The sequence below is a fragment of the Gracilinanus agilis genome, chromosome 2, assembly GCF_016433145.1.
Source record: "Gracilinanus agilis isolate LMUSP501 chromosome 2, AgileGrace, whole genome shotgun sequence".
NCBI classification, from domain to species: Eukaryota; Metazoa; Chordata; class Mammalia; order Didelphimorphia; family Didelphidae; genus Gracilinanus; species Gracilinanus agilis.
This window is the reverse complement of record NC_058131.1, coordinates 554,809,152-554,832,092: the sequence shown is the minus strand read 5'-3', so window position 1 is coordinate 554,832,092 and position 22,941 is coordinate 554,809,152. Positions and strand designations below refer to the sequence as shown.

At 35.7% G+C, this 22,941-nt stretch overlaps 1 protein-coding gene across 1 annotated transcript; it reads right to left on the bottom strand.

Moving 5' to 3' along the window:
* Positions 1 to 11,176: 11,176 nt before the first annotated feature.
* Positions 11,177 to 12,118, bottom strand: LOC123236040 (olfactory receptor 10G3-like). The gene has a single exon (XM_044662297.1). It carries the CDS (start codon positions 12,116 to 12,118, stop codon positions 11,177 to 11,179), a length of 942 nt encoding a protein of 313 aa, XP_044518232.1.
* Between the last annotated feature and the right edge of the window lie 10,823 nt (positions 12,119 to 22,941).

Here is a 22,941-nt window from a genome sequence, read left to right as displayed (position 1 = left end):
TACTAGGTGTTAACAAGGGCTGTTTATCTTTTTTTTTTTTTTGGTTGTTCCTTTCATTAAGTATGAGTGATTTGAAAAAGGAAGAGGGGAAAATCTAATTTATCTATTGTTATTCAGTGGGTGCTTTTCATAATGGAATTTTCTCATTTCTTAATGAGTTTGAGATTTAAATTTAGGAATATGTGAAGTTTACTTGAATCTTGAGGGTGTCTCCCAGGGTGGTTCCAGGCAGTGGTGGTTCTCTGTAAGGAGTCTTTTTTTTTTTTTTTCTCTAGGCACTATTTTTTTTTTCTGTAGCACCATTGAATGGGGATAGGAAAGGGAAGTGAGAAGTGAATAAAGAAAGGGAGGTGCCCAGGATTTTACTTGTCAAATGGAGGATATGTCTAGCCATATAGTATTTTATGATGCCAGTGTATATATGCTAATCTTCTTTTTCTTTATATCACTTATGTTATCCTTATTTTAGAGGCTGTTATGTTACATGGAAAGCCAACAAACATTTTGGAAAGTGTTTCTCACATTTCTTACCAATTCTCCTTCACCCAGAAAATATGACAGTTTCACTGCTATAACCTTCCTTGTTTTCTTTCTTTTTTTTTTTAAACCCCTACCTTCCGTCTTGGAGTCAATACTGTGTATTGGCTCCAAGGCAGAAGAGTTATAAAGGCTAGGCAATGGGGGTCAAGTGACTTGCCCAGGGTCACACAGCTAGGAAGTGGCTGAGGCCAGATTTGAACCTAGGACCTTCCATCTCTAGACCTGACTCTCAATCTATTGAGCCACCCAGTGGCCCCCACCTTCCTTGTTTTCACAAACTTCTCTTGCAAGCCCTGTTCACATAACTCCAAGAACCACCCCCAACCTACAGTTCAGAGAAAATAAATAGTGCTCTTCCTAATATCAATAACAGTCAGTGTTTATTGCACTGGTCTTATTCAAACATGTAAAGAGTACAGTTCCCAATAGATGTTGCTTCTCCTAGTTTGTTAGAATGTGGAACCTGCTTCAGTTTTCCTTAGCTCTCACTAGGGGATGTATCTATTATTTTTCTGTAGCTTTTTTCTGGTGGTGTCAACCATTACTTTTTCATCTAAAAAGATGCCGTGTTAGTACATATTTCCCACTTCATGTTTACTTCACACTTAGAACTCTGCAGTTCTTCATAGCTACCAATAGGTAGCATCACTGACCTCTTTCTAGGGGAAAAGATTTCTTGGTTCCTTGGGCCCCAACCATTTGGTATAGAGTTTCATTGTCATGATATGAGATAGGTGTTCACTAGGTACAGTCCAAGTGTAGTTTTTGTCCAGGGTGCCTCTTCTATGAAGCCTCTCCTTCATGCTGTTATATTGGCAAAACTTTGGCCTTACAAAAATGTTTAGAATAGGAACAGGAAACCTACTTCTTTCTTCTTCACAGAATTCTATATCGTCAATACCAGGTTGAATCAGGATTTATCTGTCTTGATCTCTTTTTTTTCCTGGACATTGTGTTTCCCACTTAAATGAGGCTTTCCTATATATCTAGAAGTTTGACAAGATGCCTTAATTTCCCTTCCCCTTAATTTCTCAAGTCCTATGTATTCTTTTGAGGTCATATGTCAGGGTTATTCTACTGATCTGTCTGGTGGATTGGCATAACCAAACCTTAAATGGGCCAAGACAGTGAATGGGGCGAAAATTTATAGTCCCAAGTATATTTGATTCAATACTTCAAATATCCATCATTTCATTGCTATGGGCACACTCTTTTTTTTTTTTTTGTATAAAATGGAAAACACTTTTTAATTGTGGTGTTGAAAGTTATTGTTTGCTCTTTTTTAACCATTTCTTAATATTCATTTTTAACATGGTTACATGATTTATGCTCCTACTTTCCCCTTCACCCCCTGCGCTCCCCCCACCCATGGCCAATGCACATTTCCACTGGTTTTAACATGTGTCATTGATCGAGACCTATTTCCAAATTGTCGTTAGTTGCATTGGTGTGGTAGTTTCGAGTCTACATCCCCAATCATGTTATGGGTACACTCTTTATTGAAACGAGTAGCAATAATAACTGTCATTTTGATAGTGCCTTAAGGTTTACAAAATACTTAAGTGTGTACTATATGCTGCACTAAAGATACTAATAATTAAATTAATTATATAACCAACCAAATAAATAAATGTTAATTAAATACACTATGCTAACTCAACTGATCCTTACCAAAAGCTTGTGATAGAAGTACTCTGTGAAAGTCAGCATGGCACAGAAGAGAGAGAGCTGTACTAGAAGGCATGAAGAGGTGTATTTAAGCCCTGCTTCAGACAAATAGTAGCTCTGTGACTTAGGGAAAGTCATTTAATTTTTCAGTGAATGGGCAACTTTCTAAGAGTTTGTATTCATAAATATATATATATATATACATATACATATATATATATATGCATTCTACAAAACCTGCACAGATACATTGTACTAATAGAAAAATTTCTGAATTTGAAATCAAAGAATCAGGGCTCAAATCTAAATGTCACTTTCTACCTGACTTTGGTGGGCAGCTAGATGGCATAATGGATAGAGTGCTGGGCTGGGATCAGGAAGACTAAGAACTGGACTTTATTACAATCAAATACAGTCAACTTTACCAAAACCTTACCCTGATACTTCTCTCATTGTGATTTAGATGTGACCCTAGGTTTTGAAAGAGATGGTAATGGAAGCCAAGTTCTCAAAGTTCTTATCAAGCTGGAAAGTCTTTAATTATGGATTCGGTGATAGATCTGAGAACTAACCCTAGGTAAGTTTGGAGAGGTTCATCTTCATAAAGCTGGAAGTCAACTAATTTTTTTAAAAAATTTGCCACAGGTATAAAGAGTACTTATTAAGATAAGAAGAGGAGCTGCATGCTGGTAGCTAAGATAGTAGAGTAAAGGATACTCCACTCACCTGATTCTTCCACAACCTCATACAAATAAAAGAAAATAAATCTCCTCAAAAGAAAGGAAAACTGGAAGAGCATGTCTCACTGGGGTAAGAAGAAAGAGAAGCCCAGGCAACACATGTTATAAGGATTATTGACCATTATAAATTATCGGTATTACTATAGGTATTTCCAATACCTGTGTCCTCAGTGGACAGGCTGTTGTTTTGACTATTGAGAAAGATGACTTCTCTAAATAGTCTGAAAGAATTCTGGCTCAGGCCAGTTATATAAAATTTATTTGTTATAGATATAAAAACTTTAGAGGAAGGGATAGAGAAAGGAAAACAGGTAGAAAGGTATTTGTTATATTATGAAGGTCCCTATGCTAATAAATCTTAACTATAACCACCCAACCAAGCTGGTCTGTGAGGACTTTCTTCTTTGACATTACAGAAAGCAGCAAGGAGACAACATATCAAAATTTAAGGGATGCAGTTAAAGCATTACTTAGGAGAAAATTTATATCTCTAACTGCTTACATCAATAAATTAGAGAAAGAACAGATTAATTAATTGATCATGCAACTAAAAAAACTATTAAAAGAACAAATAAAAATCCCCAATTAAATACCAAATTAGAAATCCTGAAAATCAGGGGAGAGATTAATAAAATTGCAAGTAAGAAGACCATTGAACTAATAAATAAGATATGGAGTTGGTTTTATAAATGAATAATTAAAATAGATAAACTATTGGTTAACAATTTAAAAAAAGAAGAAAATCAAAATTTTGATACCAAAATGAAAAAGGTGCAATGAAAAAGAAATGAAAGCAGTTATTAGAAGTTATTTTGCTCAACTATATGCCAATAAATCTGATAATCTAAGTGAAATAGATGAATGCTTACAAAAATATAAACTATCTTGATTAATAAAAGAGGAAATAGAATATTTAGACAATCCCACCACAGAAGTATATAAATATATATATGTTTTACTTATTTCTGTTTATCAATTCTTTCTCTGAAGGTGGATGTGCATAGGTTATTCTTCAAACAATATTTCTATTGCTGTATATAATATTCTCTTGGTTTTGCTCTTTTCACTCTTCATAATTTTATGTAGGTTTTTTTATGTTTTTCCAAAATTAACCTGCTCATCATTTATTACATCCCTGTGGTATTCCATCACAATCATATGCCATAACTTGTTTAGCCATTGCATGGTTGATGGGTATCCCTTCAATTTTCAGTTCTTTGCCACCACAAAGATAGTTGTCATGAATATTTTAGGACATATAGGTTATTTTCCTTTTTTCCTGATCATGGAAATAAACCTAATAGTGGTATTGCTGAATCAAATGGCACCGACAGATTTATAACTCTTTAAGCATAATTCCAAATTGCTCTACAAAATAATTGGATTACTTCATAATAGTACCAACAGTATATTTGTGTTCCCATTTCCCCACATACTTCCAATTTGTTATTTTGCCCTTTTATCATTTTAGCCAATCTGACAGATGTGAGATATCTCAGAGTCTTGTTGATCTGCATTTCTCTAATTAACAAGGATTTAGATGATTTCCCCTGTATAATTATATATAACTTTGATTTTTTCATTAAAACCATCTTTTTATATCTTTTGACCATTTATCAGTTGGGAAATGTCTCATATTCTTTTACATTTGACAAAGTTCTTTAAATGTTTAGTAGAATTGACTGGTAAATCCATCTAATATTGATGTTTTGTTCTAAGGAAGTTCATTAATAGCCTGTTCAATTTCCTTTTCTAAAGTAAATTTTTTTATATCTTGGCAAATGGTATAAGATGTTGGTCTATAGAAGGGGGAATAGGTTGTGAAGAGCTATGAATGTCAAACAGAGGATCTTATACTTTCTTTTGGCGAATGACTGATTGCTACTATAGATCAGAGTAGAGGGTGACACCATCAGATGTATGCCTTTGGAAAATCATTTTGGCAGCTGACTAGAGGATGGATTGGAGAGGCAGAAAGACTTATGGAAGGGAGAATGACCAGCAGGCTATTTCACCAGTTTAGGACTGTACCAGAATGGTAGTGGAATTAGGAGAGATGTTGCAAAGGTGAAATAAATAGACCTTAGCAACAGATTGGATATACAGGGGTTATGGTGTAAGAGTTAGTGAGGAGTCCAAGATGGCACAGCCTAGGGGATTGGAAGAATGGTGATATCCTCAAGAGAAAAAGAGAAATTTTGAAAGGAGCAGGGTTTGGGGGGAAAGAGACTGAATTCAGTTTTGGATTTGTTGAGTTTAAGATATCTGTAAGTCATCCAGTTCAAGACATTTAATTGACAGAGACAATACTGGAGGTCAGCAGAGTGGGTTAGGACTGAATAAGTAGATTTGAGATTCATAAGCAGAAAGATGATAATTGAATCAATGAGAGCTGATTAGATCACCAACTGAAGAGATCCTGAGGAAGAGAAGAGTGCCCAGGGCAAATCATCAAACCACTTAATTTACAAATACCTGAGACTGTCCTTTGCATTTATTCTTCTTATATTTGTTCTATATGTACTTGTATGTGATATATTCTCATTATCTCTCCTGGTAGAATGTAAGCTCATTGTAGGCAGGGACAATTTCCTTCTTTGTATTTGTATGCTTAGAGCACAGTGCCTGCACAGAGTAAACAATTCATGCATGTTGACTGAATGGTGGTATGCCTTATCCACAAAATGGAACAAAGAGAGGAGGAGAAACAGAAGAAAAAAGATATTGGTCTATAAACAGAAATAAACAAGACATTGCTTTATATATGTATATATATATCTTTTTGTGAAATGATGCCTTCTATAGTGGGAGGAAGGGGAAAAGGGAGTAACCAGGTTATTTCAGTATTAAAAACCCAAATAACTGTAAATTGAAAAAATAAAAATAGACTTATTTAAGGTATTTTATTTCTTCCTATAGTCTAGGCAGTTTATATTTTATAGGTGTTTTTTTCATTTCACTTATATTGTTAAATTTGTTGGCATATAATTGGGCAATATAATTCCCAATAATTGCATTGATTTAAATTCCTTTTGTGCTATATTAATGTTTTGTATTTTAAATGCTAGTGATTTCATTTTCTACACTTAAAAATCATAAACAATGGTTTATCTGTTTAAAAATTTTTTCTATAAAACCAACCCATAGTTTTGTTTATTAATTCAATGGTTTACTTACATTCAATTTTATTTATCTTGTCTTTAGTTTTTAGGATTTCTAATTTAGTGCTTAGTTATGGATTTTTAATTTGTTCTTTTTCTAGATTTTAGAATTGCATTCTCAATTCATTGAACTTTATTTTATTGACACAAGCATTTAAAGATGTGTTTGCCCTTAATTACTGTTTTTGCTGTATTCCATAGCTTTTGATATATTGTCTTATTACTATCATTCTCTTTAATAAAATTATTTATTTATTGTTACTATGTCTTGTTCCTTAATCCATTCATTCTTTTATATTAAGTAATTTAGTCTCCAAATTATTTTTATTTTGTGTTTCCATGGTTGCTTATTACATGTAACATTTTTTTGCTTTATGGTCCAAAAAGGATGCATTTAACATTCCTCATTTATGGATTTAACTATAAAGTTTTTGAGCCCTAATATATGGTCAATTTTTGAAAGATACCATGTGCCAATGAAAAGAAGGTATAGTCCTTTTCTATTCCCATTCACTTCTCTCCAAATAGCTTTTATATTTCTAAGATTCTATTCATCTCCTTGATTTCTTTCTTATAGTCTTTTGGTCAGATTTATCTAGTTTTGAGAGAGGAAAGTTGAAGTCTTCCCACTATTATTGTTTTGCTATCTATTTCCATTTGTAACTCATTTAGCTTTTCTTTTAAAAATTTGGATGCTCTAACATTTTATGCACTATGGATCCTCTATCCCTTCCTCTCCTTCATTATACCAGTTTTTCTACTCACATGTTTTTTGTATGAGATAATTGTTTCATATTACCTCTTTCTACTCTCTTTCATTATTAGTTTTGGCTCATTCTATTATATTCAATTTGACCTTATTGCATTCCTTATAATTTGTCTTTAATGTTTACTTTCTTATGATTCTTATAGAAAAATTTTTTTTTGCCCAGTTCTGGGCTTTTCCTCAAGAATAGCTGAAAGTCATTTAGATAATAAAATATCAATTTTTTCCTCGTATAGTTATACTCAAGTTTTCTGGGTATGTTATTCTTGGTTGTAAATCCAGATCATTTGCTCTTCCATGCCCTTCGTCCTTTTAATGTTGAGGCTGCTAAGTGTTTAGTTTTCTTAAAAACTATCACCTTCTGTCTTAGAATCAATACCTTATATTGATTCTAAGGCAGAAATGTGGTAAGAACTAGATAATGGGGGTTAAGTGACTTGTCCAGAGTCACACAGCTAGGAAGTATCTGAGCCTAGATTTGAACCCAAGACTTCCTGTCTCTAGGCCTGGCTCTCAATCCACAGAACCTAATTGCCTCTTCATTTCATTTTTAAAGCTTTTATAAAGCTCTTCCCAAAATTTTTTTGGGACTTGTTACCATTTAATGTTTTTCTTTGACATTTTAGAAGCAGGTATTTTAAATTTATTGTCTTCTGAATTTGAATCTTAGTTTTCTCTATCCTCACAGTAACTATCTATGGTTGAGTCCTTTCTCTTTTGCTTACTAATTAAAAAAATGTTAATAGTCAATAGATTTAATTGTTAACTTTATGCTAGAGTTGGGCTCTATTCCCAGGGTGTGAGGATGATGTCTCAGGTTTCAGGTTTTTTATGCTATTATTTCCTGAATACTTCTTGGTTCTTCCAGTTTCTATAATCCAGAGCCAGATGTAGTCTCTGTTCACCTCTCTTCCACTCACATGACACTTTGTGAGTAACCTCAGATATGCTGACCAGAGCTCCTGGCAGTGATGTTATTGCAAGCAAATGATTTTACTTCCTGAGATTCCCAGGTGGTTTGCCTGCTATAGAATCTCAATCAGGAACTTTTATCTCTTGGGAATGACTACAGCCAGTAGGGCTCTTGCCTCTCAGCACCTAATTCACTCCACTGTGCTCTCTCTTTGCTCCTCCTAACCTGAAGCCACAGCCTGGGATGTAGTGGGGTTTGGTCAGCATATCTGAGCTCCCAAATCTTCTGCTATCAGCCCTCCAACCCCTTGCCCAGTGGGTGGGTGTAAATTCCCAGGGCTGAGGCTGCATCCTCCATAGTTGTCCCAAGAACTTCTTGTTTATTGATTCTGATGGTATTTGTTACTGGAGCATAATCTCACAAGTGAAGCTGGCAAAGTGAGACTACCTGCTTAGACAGCTGCCCCCATGGCTTGGTCTGTGCTGATTCCATGATATTTTCCTAGGGGTATTTGTACTTCTATCAGGTAAAACCCCTAACCAGGAGTGCAGAGAACTTCTTCCCAAGCTGTCTTTGGCTGGATTGTTTCTCTCCGAAATCTTAACCGCTTTAGAGTTGAATCTGAGGCATTCTTTTTGAATATTTTTTTTGGAATTTGGAGAGTGAGGTAATCTTGTGTCTTATTCTGCCATCATCCCACAATCCTCCTTCCTACCTTCTGGTATATACAGCAACATAAAGGAAGAAGGCTGAATGGAATGCTGCTGCTGATGTCAGAACCCAAATGTCCTGGAGTTTTCTTGAAGGATCTCTTACAAACTTTATCTCCCTTTATGGAAGAGTGACAGTTCTCAGATATCATTTTTCATTTCTATGGGCAATGTATTTTCTCCCTCTATCACATCTTCATTTCTTCATGTTTGTGTAGGGTTAGCCAGCCCTGTCTTCCTTCAGAAAGTATCCACACCTTAATAGACCCAGTGTCATGACTAGGATATCCCACTGAGGGAACAAGCATGAGAATGGAAAGGGAACCTTTTTCCTTATGATATATGTTTAAGTTCCTATGTAAAACACTCAGAATGCTCTTTACTCTTAGTTGCCTTCATCAATTCAAAAAAATGAATTAATTATCTAGAAACTGGCATTGTAATCTGATTATAAAGAGAGAAATCTGCCACCATGTGTCAGTCAGTAGTATCCCATTTGTGGCCAAATGGTCTAAACCAGTGATGGGCAAACTTTTTAAAGAGGGGGCCACATCTGGCCTGTGGGCTGTCCAGTGATGGGGAAACTACAGTTTGCAGGCCAGATGCAGCCCCCTGAAATGTTCTATCTGGCTGTGTGACATTATTCCTAATCTGACGAATACAATGAATACAATACAATGAAACTTTGAAAGAGTTGCTTTAGAAACAAACTGACAGATAAGCATTTCCTTTCCTTTGGCCCCCCCCCCCCCTTAAAAACTTTGCCCATCACTGATCTAAACAGTTCATTTATGATATTACTGTAGCTCATATAATGAGGATAATAGGATAACATAGTATTTAGTGAATGTTAAATGCCAGTATAGGTTAATATTTCAAGTTTCTCCTAATGAGGAAGCTGAGACTCAAGGAGATGAATTGATTTGCCTAAGCTTACACAACTAGCACATGGGAGAGCCAGAATTCAAACTCTAGTTCTAAATCCAGGTCATTTTCTACTACATGAATATTCAAATACTTTTTCTTTTTTAAAAAATTTCTGCATGAAAATACAAACATTTAAATAGTGATTAGGAAAATCAATGTTTTATGGAGTAATCATTAAAAAATAGCAAATGCCAAGGTACATTTCATTAACTTTCTCAGTAAACTTGCTCTAATTCCTAAAATAATTTAGAGCCTTTGATTAGCATTACCATTGGAAACTATTTCTTTTAATTTAGAGTGAAAAAAAGTTGTTTTGAGGGTACATGGCTATTACAATTCTTTTCAAATCTCATTTTTTTCTCCTATAGTCTAATCTTTTCAACTTCCCTGTTTATCTCTTGCTTCTTCCCCTTCATTAGGGAAAAATAAAGAAACAGACAAATAAACAAACAAACAAAAAAACCAAACCCAAAACAACAACCAACCAAAAAAAAAAAACCTCAAAACCAACATTATAGTCACCTAAGAGTGTGCGCATACTTAGATAATGCACCCCTTTGACTATTATTTTCTTTTTGGAAGAGTATGGTTAGATTGCAACATATTGTTATCTTGTGGAAAGAAGTGGTGCCAAAATATCATCATATGTATGAGCTGGTCATGTAGCAATAGGGAAATACAATTAATGGACAATATAGGTACCCACAAAATGTTGAATATATCTACAAAATCTTAAAATATCTGGAGGAAAGTTACAAGTACATTGGGTAGTTTGCCTATAGAGGATTTTTGGGAATGTAGGCAAGAATCTCTACATTTTTGGGAATGTAGACAAGAATCTCTATGAGAAGACTTGAATGGATTAATTACATGAGATAGCAGAAAAATGGAAGTATGTTATAGGACAAAATTCTCCTAAGGAGGAATTTTCAACTTCTTTGTCTGGTAAGTGTTAAATTAAATTAAAACCAAAGAGCAAGGTATATAAGTTGTCCACTTTTGAAATTGGTCCCTTGTCCTAGAAAGTAGTCTGCATGAGCAAGAGTGCTCTTTAGAAATGATTAAGGAATTTTTTTTCACAGATTGTTACATTTTGAATAACACTTAAACCAAAATTACAATAATGGTTTCTAAATGAACAATATATATTGTTTCATCATACTAAAAAAACATGTTACACAATTGTCAAACTGTCACATTTGATTGACCAAATGCTATATTTTAATGCCATTTATTGAAGAATATGAAAACAACAGGAGAAGAAATTTTGCTTAAATTTAGAAATATTGACTTCATTCCTTTTAGACCCAAACTAGTATTTCTTAGGTCTCTGATTCTGTTCCTTTGTTCTTTTCTTTTGTATTCAAAGAAGACCAAAAATTGATACCAATGATGCCGTTTGACTTGTGCATAAATTAGATTTAAGTGAGGCATAGTCACACAAAATTGTTAGTATCACTTTCTTCCTGTCATTGAAGACCAGTAGAAAGACAAAAGTCCAGACGACAGGTGATGGCTTGGGATGCTGTGGATGATCTCAGCTTCTTTGATGTCAAATCAAATATCTGCTGCCATCATCACTATTGAAACAAAATCTTCTCATCTGTCCAATTTTGCTGGGGGAAATCTTCACATGCCTTGAGTAGACATTCCCCTAATTCTGTATTGGTTTGCTTGTCTTCAAAAAGTTCACTTATCCTTAATACTCAAATCTTTGAAATATGAGTGAGTCTCAACAATGACAGAATCATTCAGTTCTTACTCACAGCTCTTCGGTCACCTACCATTCGCTTCAGAGCTAACTTTACCTCTTGGTTTCTCAGAGTGTAGATCAGAGGATTAAGGAAAGGAGTGATGGCTGTGGGGAACAGAGCAGCTGCTCCATCTAAGGGGCTATTGGCTTCTAGTCTCAGATAGATAAAGGCAGTAGGCACATAACAAATTGTGACTAATGTCACATGGGCTCCACAGGTGGAGAATGCACGTCTTCTTCCATCGGCAGTGCGGATTCTTAAAATGGCTCTGATGATATGTATGTAGGAGAGCAGGATTAGAGAGAAGCAACTGGCAACTACCATTCCAATGTCCACAAAAGTCACCAATTCATTAATGGTTGTATCAGCACAGGCCAGCCTTAGTACTGCAAGAATGTCACAGAAAAAATAATCTACCTGGTTGGGACCACAGTATGGTAAGCGAAAAGTGAGTATGGCTTGGATAGCACCATGGATAGACCCAGCTATCCATGCTCCTGTCACCATCAAGTAGCACATCTTTGAGGTCATTAGGACAGGATAGTGCAGAGGTTGGCATATGGCCAAATATCTATCATAGGCCATTACAGTGTAAAGGAAGCACTGGGTGCTGCCCAGGAAGTGGTAGAAATAGAGTTGAGCTACACAACCACCAAATGGGATAGGCTTAATGCCAGGAGTGAAGTTCATTATGAGCCGTGGAACAATGATGGAGGAGATCCCCATGTCAATGATGGATAGGACACCAAGGAAGATATACATAGGGCGTGCATGGAGTTGGGAGTCTATACAAACTGTGAGGAAGATGAGAAAATTATCCATTTGTGTCAGCGTGTATATGACTAGGAAGAATAAAAAAAGGAATGTCCTTAGCTTGGGTGGGTAAGGAATCCCCGTCAGGATGAACTCCGTCAATTGAGTGCTGTTCATTCTTTCCATCCTCTGGAGTGGTTCACCTGGAGAATGGCCAAGACATATAGCAAAATTGAAGATGAAGAGAAATCAGAAAAAGATGTCAATAGATTGCAGTATCAAATGACTGTTTTAGAGGTGAGGAAGACCTAGGGAAAAAGACTATAATATAATGATGAGAACTTTAAGGAAATTTAAGGAACATTAAAGGAAATTTTTTGTCTTCTCTTAGGCAGAGAGATAACAAGGAGGAAGAAAATCATATTCTTTAGGGAGTATTTCCAAAACTACTAGAGTTGGGCTTTTCATTAAATCAATTCAAGGATTTGATTTTGTCACTATGGGTACTTATTCCATTGATGCTTACTACATAACCCTTCCATTCTTCAGGATATGTTAATTATGAGTTTCTGTAGTTGAAAACATTGATCATCTGATGGAGAACTCTGATGATAAGCCTCTACATTTAATAAGGTTAATATGTCAGATGATAGATAAGCTTTCTTCAACTAAAGTTATGAAATACACTTGTGATTCTTTCTCTTTGGCTCATTATGCTGCAAATAATTTATTCATAAAACTAAAGAGCCATTTTATTCATTTGCAATTAATCATATGACTTTCTGTTTACCCACATAAGTGATCTTTGAATCAGAAAGAACAAGCTCCAACCTAGTTATTAGCTGTGTAACTCTGGGCAATTCACCTCAAATATTCTATATCCAAGTTTTATTATCTGTACAATGGAAATAACAATACTTATATTATGTGACATTCAAAGGTATGGAAAATGCTACATAAAACATTACATAAAACATCAATTGCTTAGCCCAGTCCTTGACCCATGTATTAATAAATGTCTATTGACTGACTGATATTAAAGCCTGTATAAATGTGAGCCGATGCTCTTTTTCCTCCAAAAAAATTTCCCCTGGTATTTTATAGTGTGAAGGAGAGAGACTGGGTTTTTGAAGACTGCATAAAAAGTACATAAGTTCTGGCAAACTTCAAGGTGCTAGAAAGATTTTGTCTATATTTCTGAATGATTGAGTTTGTGGTTCCAGTCCAAATTGGCTAAATTTGGAGGTCCTCACTACCAGCTGATTGAGCACTTATTGATGAGTTGTTTGGTAATGTTGACCCAATGGAAAAAAATATCCTCCAGTGCTATGTGGCCTCCCTTTTATTTCCATAGTGATGGTGGGATAGGGATAAAAGAAGGCTGAGTATATTTACACTATCTGTAAATATTTACTTAATATTTAACATTTTACATATGAGTTAGATCTTGTGCAATGACAGAAAATGACAACATCCCATGACATTGTCCCCTGCCATACTATGAACGTCAAAACTGCTATTTCCATGGTAAATAAAACCAGAAGATAAATAGAAGTTTTGTAAAGAAAGTAAATTAAATGGTGCCTCAGACACTGGAGATAAAAACAGAGGTTTTGGTTGAATTGTGTCTTGAAAAATAACAAAAATTGCATCATAGGACAATCTTGTGATCTTGGTGAATTTATGTTAAAATAACTCCTAATAATAATGATAGCTTGTATCATGTAATGCTTTAAGAGTTGTAAAGTGCTTTACAAGTATAATTTCCTGTTTTCCTTATAACCAGCCTGAGAAAGAAGTACTGTTTTTATCCTTATTTACAGATGAGGAAACTTAGGCAGACAGAGGTTAAAAGACCTGCCCAGATTGGCACAGCTAGCTAATAAATGTCAGAGGGCTGTATTTGAACTTAGCTCTTCCTGACTCAAGGCCCACCACTGGACCACCTAGTTGCATCTTAGATGCCAAGAATCTATTGTAGAGCATGGAACAATAGAGAAAACCTTTGAAGAACTTAACATGACTTTTCCAATTAAATAAAATAAACTTTGTTACTCACTATCTTCAATGTGATATGGCACAGGGAGGAGGAAAAAATACATTGGAAAATATTATTCTCACATTCAGAGAATTAACTTAGAAGTGGAAACATGAGAGTCATAATCTATATATTTTTTTGGATGATGACTTCTATGGCAGGTGGAAGGAACAGGGAGCTGAATTTAAAAAAATATTAAAAAGAAAATATTGTTTGAGTTTGACAAGTGAAAAAAAGAGAAATGTTTATGAATTAATCAGTAGGCTCATGCTTGAATATGCTGCATATTTTCTTTTAGAAGAGAGTTAGAAATGTTAGACTTGGTGAGTACCAAACAACCTCACAAATAAAAAAAATTAACTATCTAATTTTACAGGAAGCTACACATTACAGTTGTAGGAGGTATTGCTTTTTAGGTAAGGTCAAATGAACAACTGGTTAGATAAAAGGTCAAAATCACCATCAAATTAGAAGAAATAATAATGAAGAAAGGGGGACATTGGACAAAATTGCAGCAAACACTTGTATTCCTTTCTAAATGGAGAGACATAACAGCCAAGGACAACATTGGTTTATAAAACAAATGTCTATGTAAAATGCTGTAGAGAAGGATGATGGAAGATTACAAACAATATGGTTTTATAAATTGGAAAACAACATTGAGAGCAAAAACAAGTCTGTAGAAATTTTGGCACATGGCTCAGTTGAGCCACATCATCTTAATAATAAAAATAACTAATATTTTTATAGTGCCTTACATAGTAGGCACTTCACTAAGCACTTTCCAAGTGTTGTGTCAGTTAATCCTTGTTTAAAACGCTCTTATTTTTTAAACCCTTACCTTCTTTCTTAGAATCAATTCTGTGTATTGGTTCCAAGGCAGAAGAGCAGTAAGGGCTAGGTAATGAGGCTTAAGTGACTTGTCCAAGGTCACATAGCTAGAAGTGTCTGAGTTCCTATTTGAACCTATGACCTTCTCCCATCTCTGAGCCTGGCTCTCTATCCACTGAACCACTTAACTGCCCTTTCCTACTCTTATCTCCATTTTATACATGAATCAAGTGAGATAAACAGAGAAGTTGATTTACTTGCCCCAAAGCACACAGTGTTATCTGAGTTTGGATCTGAACTGAGTCTTTCCTGACTTTTACCTCTAGCTCCAGCACTCTATCCACTGAGCCACCTACCTGCTCTAATGTGCTCAAGATGAAAGTATTCATAGGAAAAATATATGGAAAATGGAACAGATTTAATTACATTTTTGCAAGGTACTTTTATCAGTGAAATGACCTCATGTGAACCATATCACCCTAAAGCAGAAATGATATTCTAGATTTGGATCATACTTAGTGCACACAAAGGAAATCTTTGCCAAATCTTTTACAAGACTTTTACTAGAAAGTATCACCTATAAGTAATACGACTGAAAGAATTCAAAGAGTTTTAAAAAGGAACTCAAGGAGAGAAAGATAACAGAAGGGAAAAACCACAGATATTATAATCTATCAAAGATAATCCAAAAGACAACTAAAGCAACATACCATTTATATTCTCACATCTTCATGCTGATAGTGTCTGTATATAATGAAGAAATTGGAAGGATTTTGCAAATGATTTTTTATAGTAAACTATATTTTCATTTGTATAGTTGTCTGATAGATATAAAGAATACAAGATCTTGCTGTTTTTATTGCTTGGTATCTCCAATCACATTTAGCTTGTGGAGCAAAGCACAATTTAAAAGAGACTCCTCTGACTTGCATCAGTTAAATGGGATTCTATTTTGTTGAAGCTTCTGTCTTTTTATTTGCTGCATTTCATTTTGCCCTCCCCAATTAGTTATTAAGTTTGGTATGAACCTCTTCTCTGCACCCAAGAAACTTTCCAAGCAGGATTGGTGAGGAGGGCCTGGCCAAAATAATGTTGAAGATTCCAAATGTGGACTCGGGCAAAGCAGTGCAGAAGTTAAATGTGAATGGTGGCACACATTTAACTAGTTAACTCTTTCTTCTTGCCTCATCTTCATTGCTGGCTCAGCACCAGTGAGGAATTCCATGAGGGCCTTTAAAGAAACCTGTTGGGGATCCTTCTTCATGGCACAATTACCTCTCCTTTTATCCCTGCCTCCCAAAATGGAAAGAAGGAACAAAAAATTTGTTTACTGCTTACCAAACACTTCATGATAAAATATTAGTAGATATCGTGTATTCACAGATTAGTAGATACTTTGCTAGAGGTTTGGATAGCAGTTTCTGCTCTGAATTCTGATTATCATAGAATTCTCACTTGCTAGGTTTCCAACCAATGGCTAGTGATAGAACTTTGTAGGACATCAAGCATGAGGAAAATTTATCATTAAGAAAAGGTATAACCAAAGGAGAACATAGGTAAATATAATCTGTTGTTCTTTTCTTAGAAAATTTTAGTAGCTTACACAAATGAACTAAGTAGAATGGTTGAAAGACATTTAGCCATGGGATTGGGAAAGTGCTACATAGATATGGGGGAAAACAGAGAGGGAGATATTGAGCTAGGGAAATGTAGACAGTGGAGGATGTTTGTGGACATGTGCCTATCTCCTGGAAACTTACTGTGTGGTCATCAGTACCTGTGGTTGAATTCAAGGTTTTCCTCTTTTCTCAGTCCCTCTGATTTATAAAGCAGCAAGTCTTCAGTCAAAGTTCAATTCTGGTCAGTGGGATAGAATAATGGCAGGTACCTGCAAGATTTTTAAGATGTCATCATCATGAATTCTCAGAAGAATTCCTAATATGTTGTGTTCTTGGAGGGATTTTAAAATTATTTTTGGATCCCATGGGGTCAGCCAAGACCCAGTTAATTAACTCTGACTGGATCACAGTGCAGGAAGTAAAGAATCAACTCCGTGAAGTTGGGGCCATGATTTACCAGTTCTTTTGTTGGTGCCACTTTCCAACATCTGTGCTCCATAGTGAAATGGGAATAGCTGTGGTTTCTGATGATGATGTTGAATTTCTTTCCCTTGTTTTGTCATTTTCCCCATTATCTAGAAGGCCAATTAGGAGGCTTCAAAGCACCAGCTTAGGGATTTGGGTGATTGTCCCAACACAAATTAGAAAATTGAAAGAAACTGAGGGAGTTTTCTAGAAAGTAGGCTGTGGGAAAATAGTTCTGCCCTATATCCAGAGTACTAGATGTGAAGGGCTTAAGAAGAGTGATTTACCTTTTCTTTTGGTTGTTCCCTTTCTTAAACATGAATGATTTGAAAAAGGAAGAGGAGAAAATCAAATTTACCTCTTATTACTCAGTAAGTGTTTTTCATGATGGTAACATTTTCATTTTTTAAGGAGATTGAGATTTTTTAATGATGCAAAGTCATCCACACTGATTTTCTCCTTTGGTTTGAGAAAATCTGAATCTGACTTGAATTTTGAGAGGTTCCACCTTGGGTGGTTCCAGGCAGAGGTGGATTCTGTAAGCAGCCATTTTTTTTTCTTGGCACTACTTTCTTGTGTAGTACCATTGAATTGGGGTAAGAAAGGGAAATGAGAAGGAAATAAAGAAAGTGAGGTACCAAAGACTGTACTTGGGAAACAGAGGAAACTTGGGAAACTTGGGAAACTAGTCATGCAGCATTTTTCAAAAAATTTATTTATTTGTAGAATATTTCCCCATGATTACATACTTCATGCTCTCTCCTTCTTCTCTTCCCTCCCCGCTCTTGGAGCTGACAAGCAATTCCACTTGGTTATACATGTATTATTGCTCAAAACCTATTTCCATATTATTCAGATTTGTAATAGAGTGATCTTTTAAAACCAAAACCCCCAATCATATTCCCATAAAACCAAGCGATAAATCATATATTTTCTTCTATGTTTCTACTCCCTCAATTCTTTCTCTGGCATTTTATATTTTTGTAGATATTCATCCATTTCACCTAGATTGCCATATTTTTTGTCATATAATTGGGTGAAATAGCACTTAATAATTCCCTTAATTTCTTCTTCAGTAAAGGTGAGATCACCTTTTTCATTCATGATACTGTTAATTTTGTTCTCTTCTTTATTTTTATTATTTAGATAAACCAATACTTTATCTATTTTATTTTTTTCAAAATACCAGTTCCTATTCTTATTTATTAGTTCAATAGTTCTTTTACTTTCATTTGATCAATTTCTCCTTTGATTTTTAGGAATTCCAATTTAGTTTTTCTCTGGTGATTTTTAATTTGTTCTCTTTCTAGTTTTTAAAGTTGCATGCCCAATTCATTGATCTCTTTCCTCTGTATTTTGTTGATATAGTCACTTAGGGATACAGATTTTCCCCTGAGTACTGGTTTGACTGTGTCCCATAGATTTTGATATGTTGTCTCCTCATTGCCATTCTTTTAAATGTAATTAGTAATTGTTTCTATGATTTGTTCTTTGACCTACTGGTTTTGAAGAATTAGATTATTTAGTTTCTAATTAACTTTAAATTTTCCTCCCCATGAACCCTTATTAACTCTGATTTTTATCACATTATGACCTGAAAAAATTGTAACTTCCTGTAAGGTAACTTCCTGTGGAGGCATTTTGAACTTGGTGTAGAAGAATCTCTGGTGGGACCTCTGACTGCTTCCCTTTGAATTGTCATGTGGGTAAGTTAGGTTGACTCTCTCTTCCCTTGGCATTTCTGGAGGCTCTATCCTCAAGGTGGCCTCTCTTGCCTCTCTAATTGTAAAAGGCCCTGGGGCTAGAAGCCTTGTTTAATTAACCTCTGTGTCCCTCTGCTGGGGCCTCTAAATTCTTACCTGGTCGGGGCCTCTGGTCTGGGCCAGAGTTTCTCTCTCTCAATTTCCCTACCTTCAACCTTCCTAATTGTAAATAAATCACCCTAAAGTCAATTTTGACTTGAGATTATTCTTAATTGAGAATTGATAATAGTTCAATCCTCTGGCGACCATCTTTTAATATATTGAACCCATAAAACCCATTTTCACCTTATACCCTCCAGTGTTTGCTTTTATTCAGTCTCCTCCCTTCCCCCTCCCTTATATTATTCCTCTTTCCACCACTTTCCGTCTTATTCCCCTTTTACTGTAGGGCCTTTTGGTTAAAGCCCATCCCCCCATCTCTCCCTCCCTTGTATTACTCCCCTCCCCACCACCCCATTTCTTATTATTTTTCTGCTTCTCTATAGGGCAAGAGACAATTCTATACTCTAATAGATCTGACTGTTCTTCCCTCTCTGAGTCAATTCCAATGAGAGAAAAGTTTAAGTATTACTTGTCACCAAACTCTTCCTCCCTTCCATTGTATTGGTTTTCTCCCCTCCTCCCTGCCCACACCCCCACTAGCTTCTTTAGTAATTAGTTTTTATTTGCCCTATTCTAATTTTTAAAGACTAAATTTCTTCCACTATCTTTTCATTCTCCTTTTCCTTTTGGTCCATTCATCTTTCCAAGTCATTCTTCTTTTCCTTCAACATTTTTGCCTTATTTTCCAGCAAACAGTTTAATACATTGTTTTCTTGTTTTGATTCTTTTCCTCTGTTACCAGATGACATATTTTGCTTTTTAGGCTGCTGTTTTCATTTTGTTATTTTTCTTCAACCTGTCTTATTTAATTTTTGAATTCTTTTTTGAGCTCCTCTAGAGCCTGTGTCCAATTTCCTGTTTTTTTTTTTTTTTGAGACTTTGCTTGATATTCCCGTATTTTATCCTTCTCCATTGGTTCTGTTCTTTTGTCCTAATCCCCATAGAAGCTTTCAATTGTAACTTTATTTTTTTTCCTCTTGTTTATTCATTCCAACCAATTAATTAATTAATTAATTAATTATTTACCACCCCCCCCCCCCACTATAAACTTGCCCTTCTGTTGATTTACTGAACCAGGATGTTTGAACTGCTAAGCCCTGAGGCTGAATCTTCTCTTTTCTCAAACCTCTGCTCTTATGCTGGATTCAACTGGTTGAGCTAACCTGCTAGAGCTAGCCTGTCCTGGGGCAAATTCTTCACTGTAGCCAGTGGAGGCCGAGGGTGTCTAGCCTAATGGCTCCCCACAAGTTTCTCCCTGCCTGCTGTTGTCAAAGCCCTGGACCTCCTGTGGTGGGTCAGCAGTATTTCCTCAGGGCTGCAGTCTCTGTCTGGGGCTCACACAGGCAGCCTGGTCTTATTGCAAGTCTCAGCAAGGTGGGAAGGGGAGGGTGTCCTGCTTAATTCCGCCTCCCCTCCCAGTTCCTCCTTGCCAGTCATTGTCAGAGCCCTGGACCTTGCATGGTATGCCAGATACCTCAAGATTCCCTTGTGACTGTATCCTCTGCCTGGGCCTCATCCTGGTCTTATCACAGTGGGTAGGGGAGGGTGTTCAGCTAGCCCATCTATCCCTTATTCTGTGAAAATAGATTCTCTGTGCCTACCTTTCAAGTTGTGCTCAGCAGGAGAGTTCTCTGACTTCTTTTTCTTGTTGGGTTTGGATTTCTCTTTTCTTTGAAGCATGTAAAGATTGGTATGGAAAGATTGTCAGAGAGGTTTCAGTTTTTGGTGCTCCTAGGCCACCATTTTGGCTCCACCCCCCATACAATATTTTGTGATGCCAGTATATATATGACAATCCTCATCTTTATATAATTTATGTTACCCTTATGTTAGAGGCTCTTGTGTGACATAGAGGGCCAACAAACCTGTGGGGAGTATTTATCATATTTCTTGCTAATTCTCCTCACCCCACAAAATATGGAAATTTTACCATATATTAACTAACTTTCATTGTTTTCACAAACTTCTCTTGTAAGAAATCCTGCCCCCCCTACACAGTTCAGAGAAAGCAAATAGTGCTCTTTTTAGAGCTAATGAAAAATATCTATATCAGTCACTAAATAATACTTCCACAGATCATATTTAGACATATAAATGGTAGGGTTCCCAATAGATGTAACTTTTCCTAGTTTGTTAGTAAGTAGAACATGCTTCAGTTTTCCTTAACCCTCAGTAGGGGATATATCTATGAGTTTTCCATTGTATCTCTCTACAGCTTTTTTAGGTGCTGTCAGCTGTTACTTATTCATCCAAAAAAGATGCCTTGTTGGTACCTATTTTCCTCCTGTGTGCCTCCATCAGACTTAGAACTCTGAAGTTCTTTGGTAGCTTCATTGACCTCTTTCTAGGGAAAAAGCCTTCTTGGTCCCCAGGACCCCAACCATTCAGTGTAGAGTTTCATTGTAATGATATGAGACAGGTATTTGCTAGATATAGTCCAAGTGCAGCTTTTGTCCAGGTTGTCTCTACTCTGAAGCTTCTCCTTCAAGCCTTAATTGGCCAAGCCAGTGGATGGGGGAAAATTTAGAGTCCTAGAAACATTTCATATTGATGGATAATTAATGTATTTCATGTGGATACGTCAAGTATCCATTATTTCATTGCTTTGGATATAGCTTTTATTGACACAGCTAAAAATAGCTAAAAAGTGGCAGAAGTAGGATTTGAATACAAGTCAATATTAACTCCAAGTCCAGCATCTTGTGAGTCAACATAATTTTAAAAGTATAGTTCACAAGCCTCCTTGGATGCATTTCTTTACTATATTAATCAGAAGATACATTACTTCAAAGCAAAAGATATTTAACTAAATAGCATCCCAAAATAAACATTAAGAAAAGATCCTCCAGATATACAAGGTATACTCTCTTCCAGGTATCTTCACTGCCAAAGGAGAAGAGAATACATTCAGGGAAGATGTATTGCCAAAAATACACATAAAGAGATATTTAAGTGGGAAATAGGTGTCCATAGCCAGGGAAACTCAAGCTATAGGTGTCTTAGAGTTTCCAATGCAATTCAATAATTATAATAATTTCAGTAGATGAGCTAACTTCTATATTGACCTGGGGTCCTTTGCCATTGTCTCTTTTTTTGCCTCACTGTCCTCTACTGGGAATCTCTCCTGACCTCTTTGCTGCTTATTGCTAGGCATTTCTGATAGTATTCTTCACTGCTGTTCTTTGCTTTGGGGCTTTTTTGCCCAAAGTGGGGAGAGGGAGTTCTAGTCCACTTTTATAGTCCATAGCCCCAAGGACTATCTTTAAAAATTCATCTTAATAGATTTTTTATTACTATAGTTTGTTTTACATTTCTTAAGATTTCCCTGCCTATCCCTTTTCTTCTCTCCTCCAAGAGAGTCATTCCTTATAACAAAGATTTTTGAAAAAGAGAAAAAAAGAAAGAACAACTAGTAGTAGAAAGGAGGCAAAAATTCAGCAAAACTATAAATATATCTGACATTTTCCCCCTCACTGTTCTGCCTTCATGAATTGCATTCCTCTGTAAAGCATGGGGGAAGTGTCTTATATGCCTCCTTTGGAGTCAGATTGATTCTTTATCATTTTGCAACATTTTTTTCAGTTGTTTCATAGTGGAAGTTGTGTCCATTTAAATTGTAGTTATTGTGGATAATTGTTTTCTTGGCTCTGCTTACTTTTTTCCTTCAGTTCATGTAAGTCTTTCTATGCTTTTCTATTTTCATCATTTCTTTAAGCACAGTCTTACTTTATTATATCAATGCATCATAATTTACTCAACCATTCTCCAATCAATAGACAGTTATTTCCTTCCTAGTTCGATGCTATCATTTAAAGTGCTGATATAAATATTTTGGTTTGTAGCTGTTTATTGTGTGTTTTGCTTAGGTAGATTATTTCTACCCACATGGGTCTGTCTAGATGTGTTATAAGGGAGGCATGAATATATTCACATGCACACAGGTATATATGTGTTTGTAATATGTATGTAATATATGTGAATTATATATATACACATATATGTATGTGTGTGTATGTGTGTGTATATATGTACACATCTGACTCATTCTCTTTGACTCTGACTCATTCTCACTCTACTTTTCTTTAAATTTAATTTAATTTAATTTTCTTCTTTAAAAAATTCTTGTTACATTGAAATACCCAGTTAACTCTCCCCTTCCTTCTCACTCCTCTCCAACTAGAGAAGACCGCA

What these genes read in the sequence shown, in the direction of transcription:
- LOC123236040 (XM_044662297.1), bottom strand. Translation starts at nt 12,118, where the DNA reads ATGGAAAGAATGAACAGCACTCAATTGACGGAGTTCATCCTGACGGGG.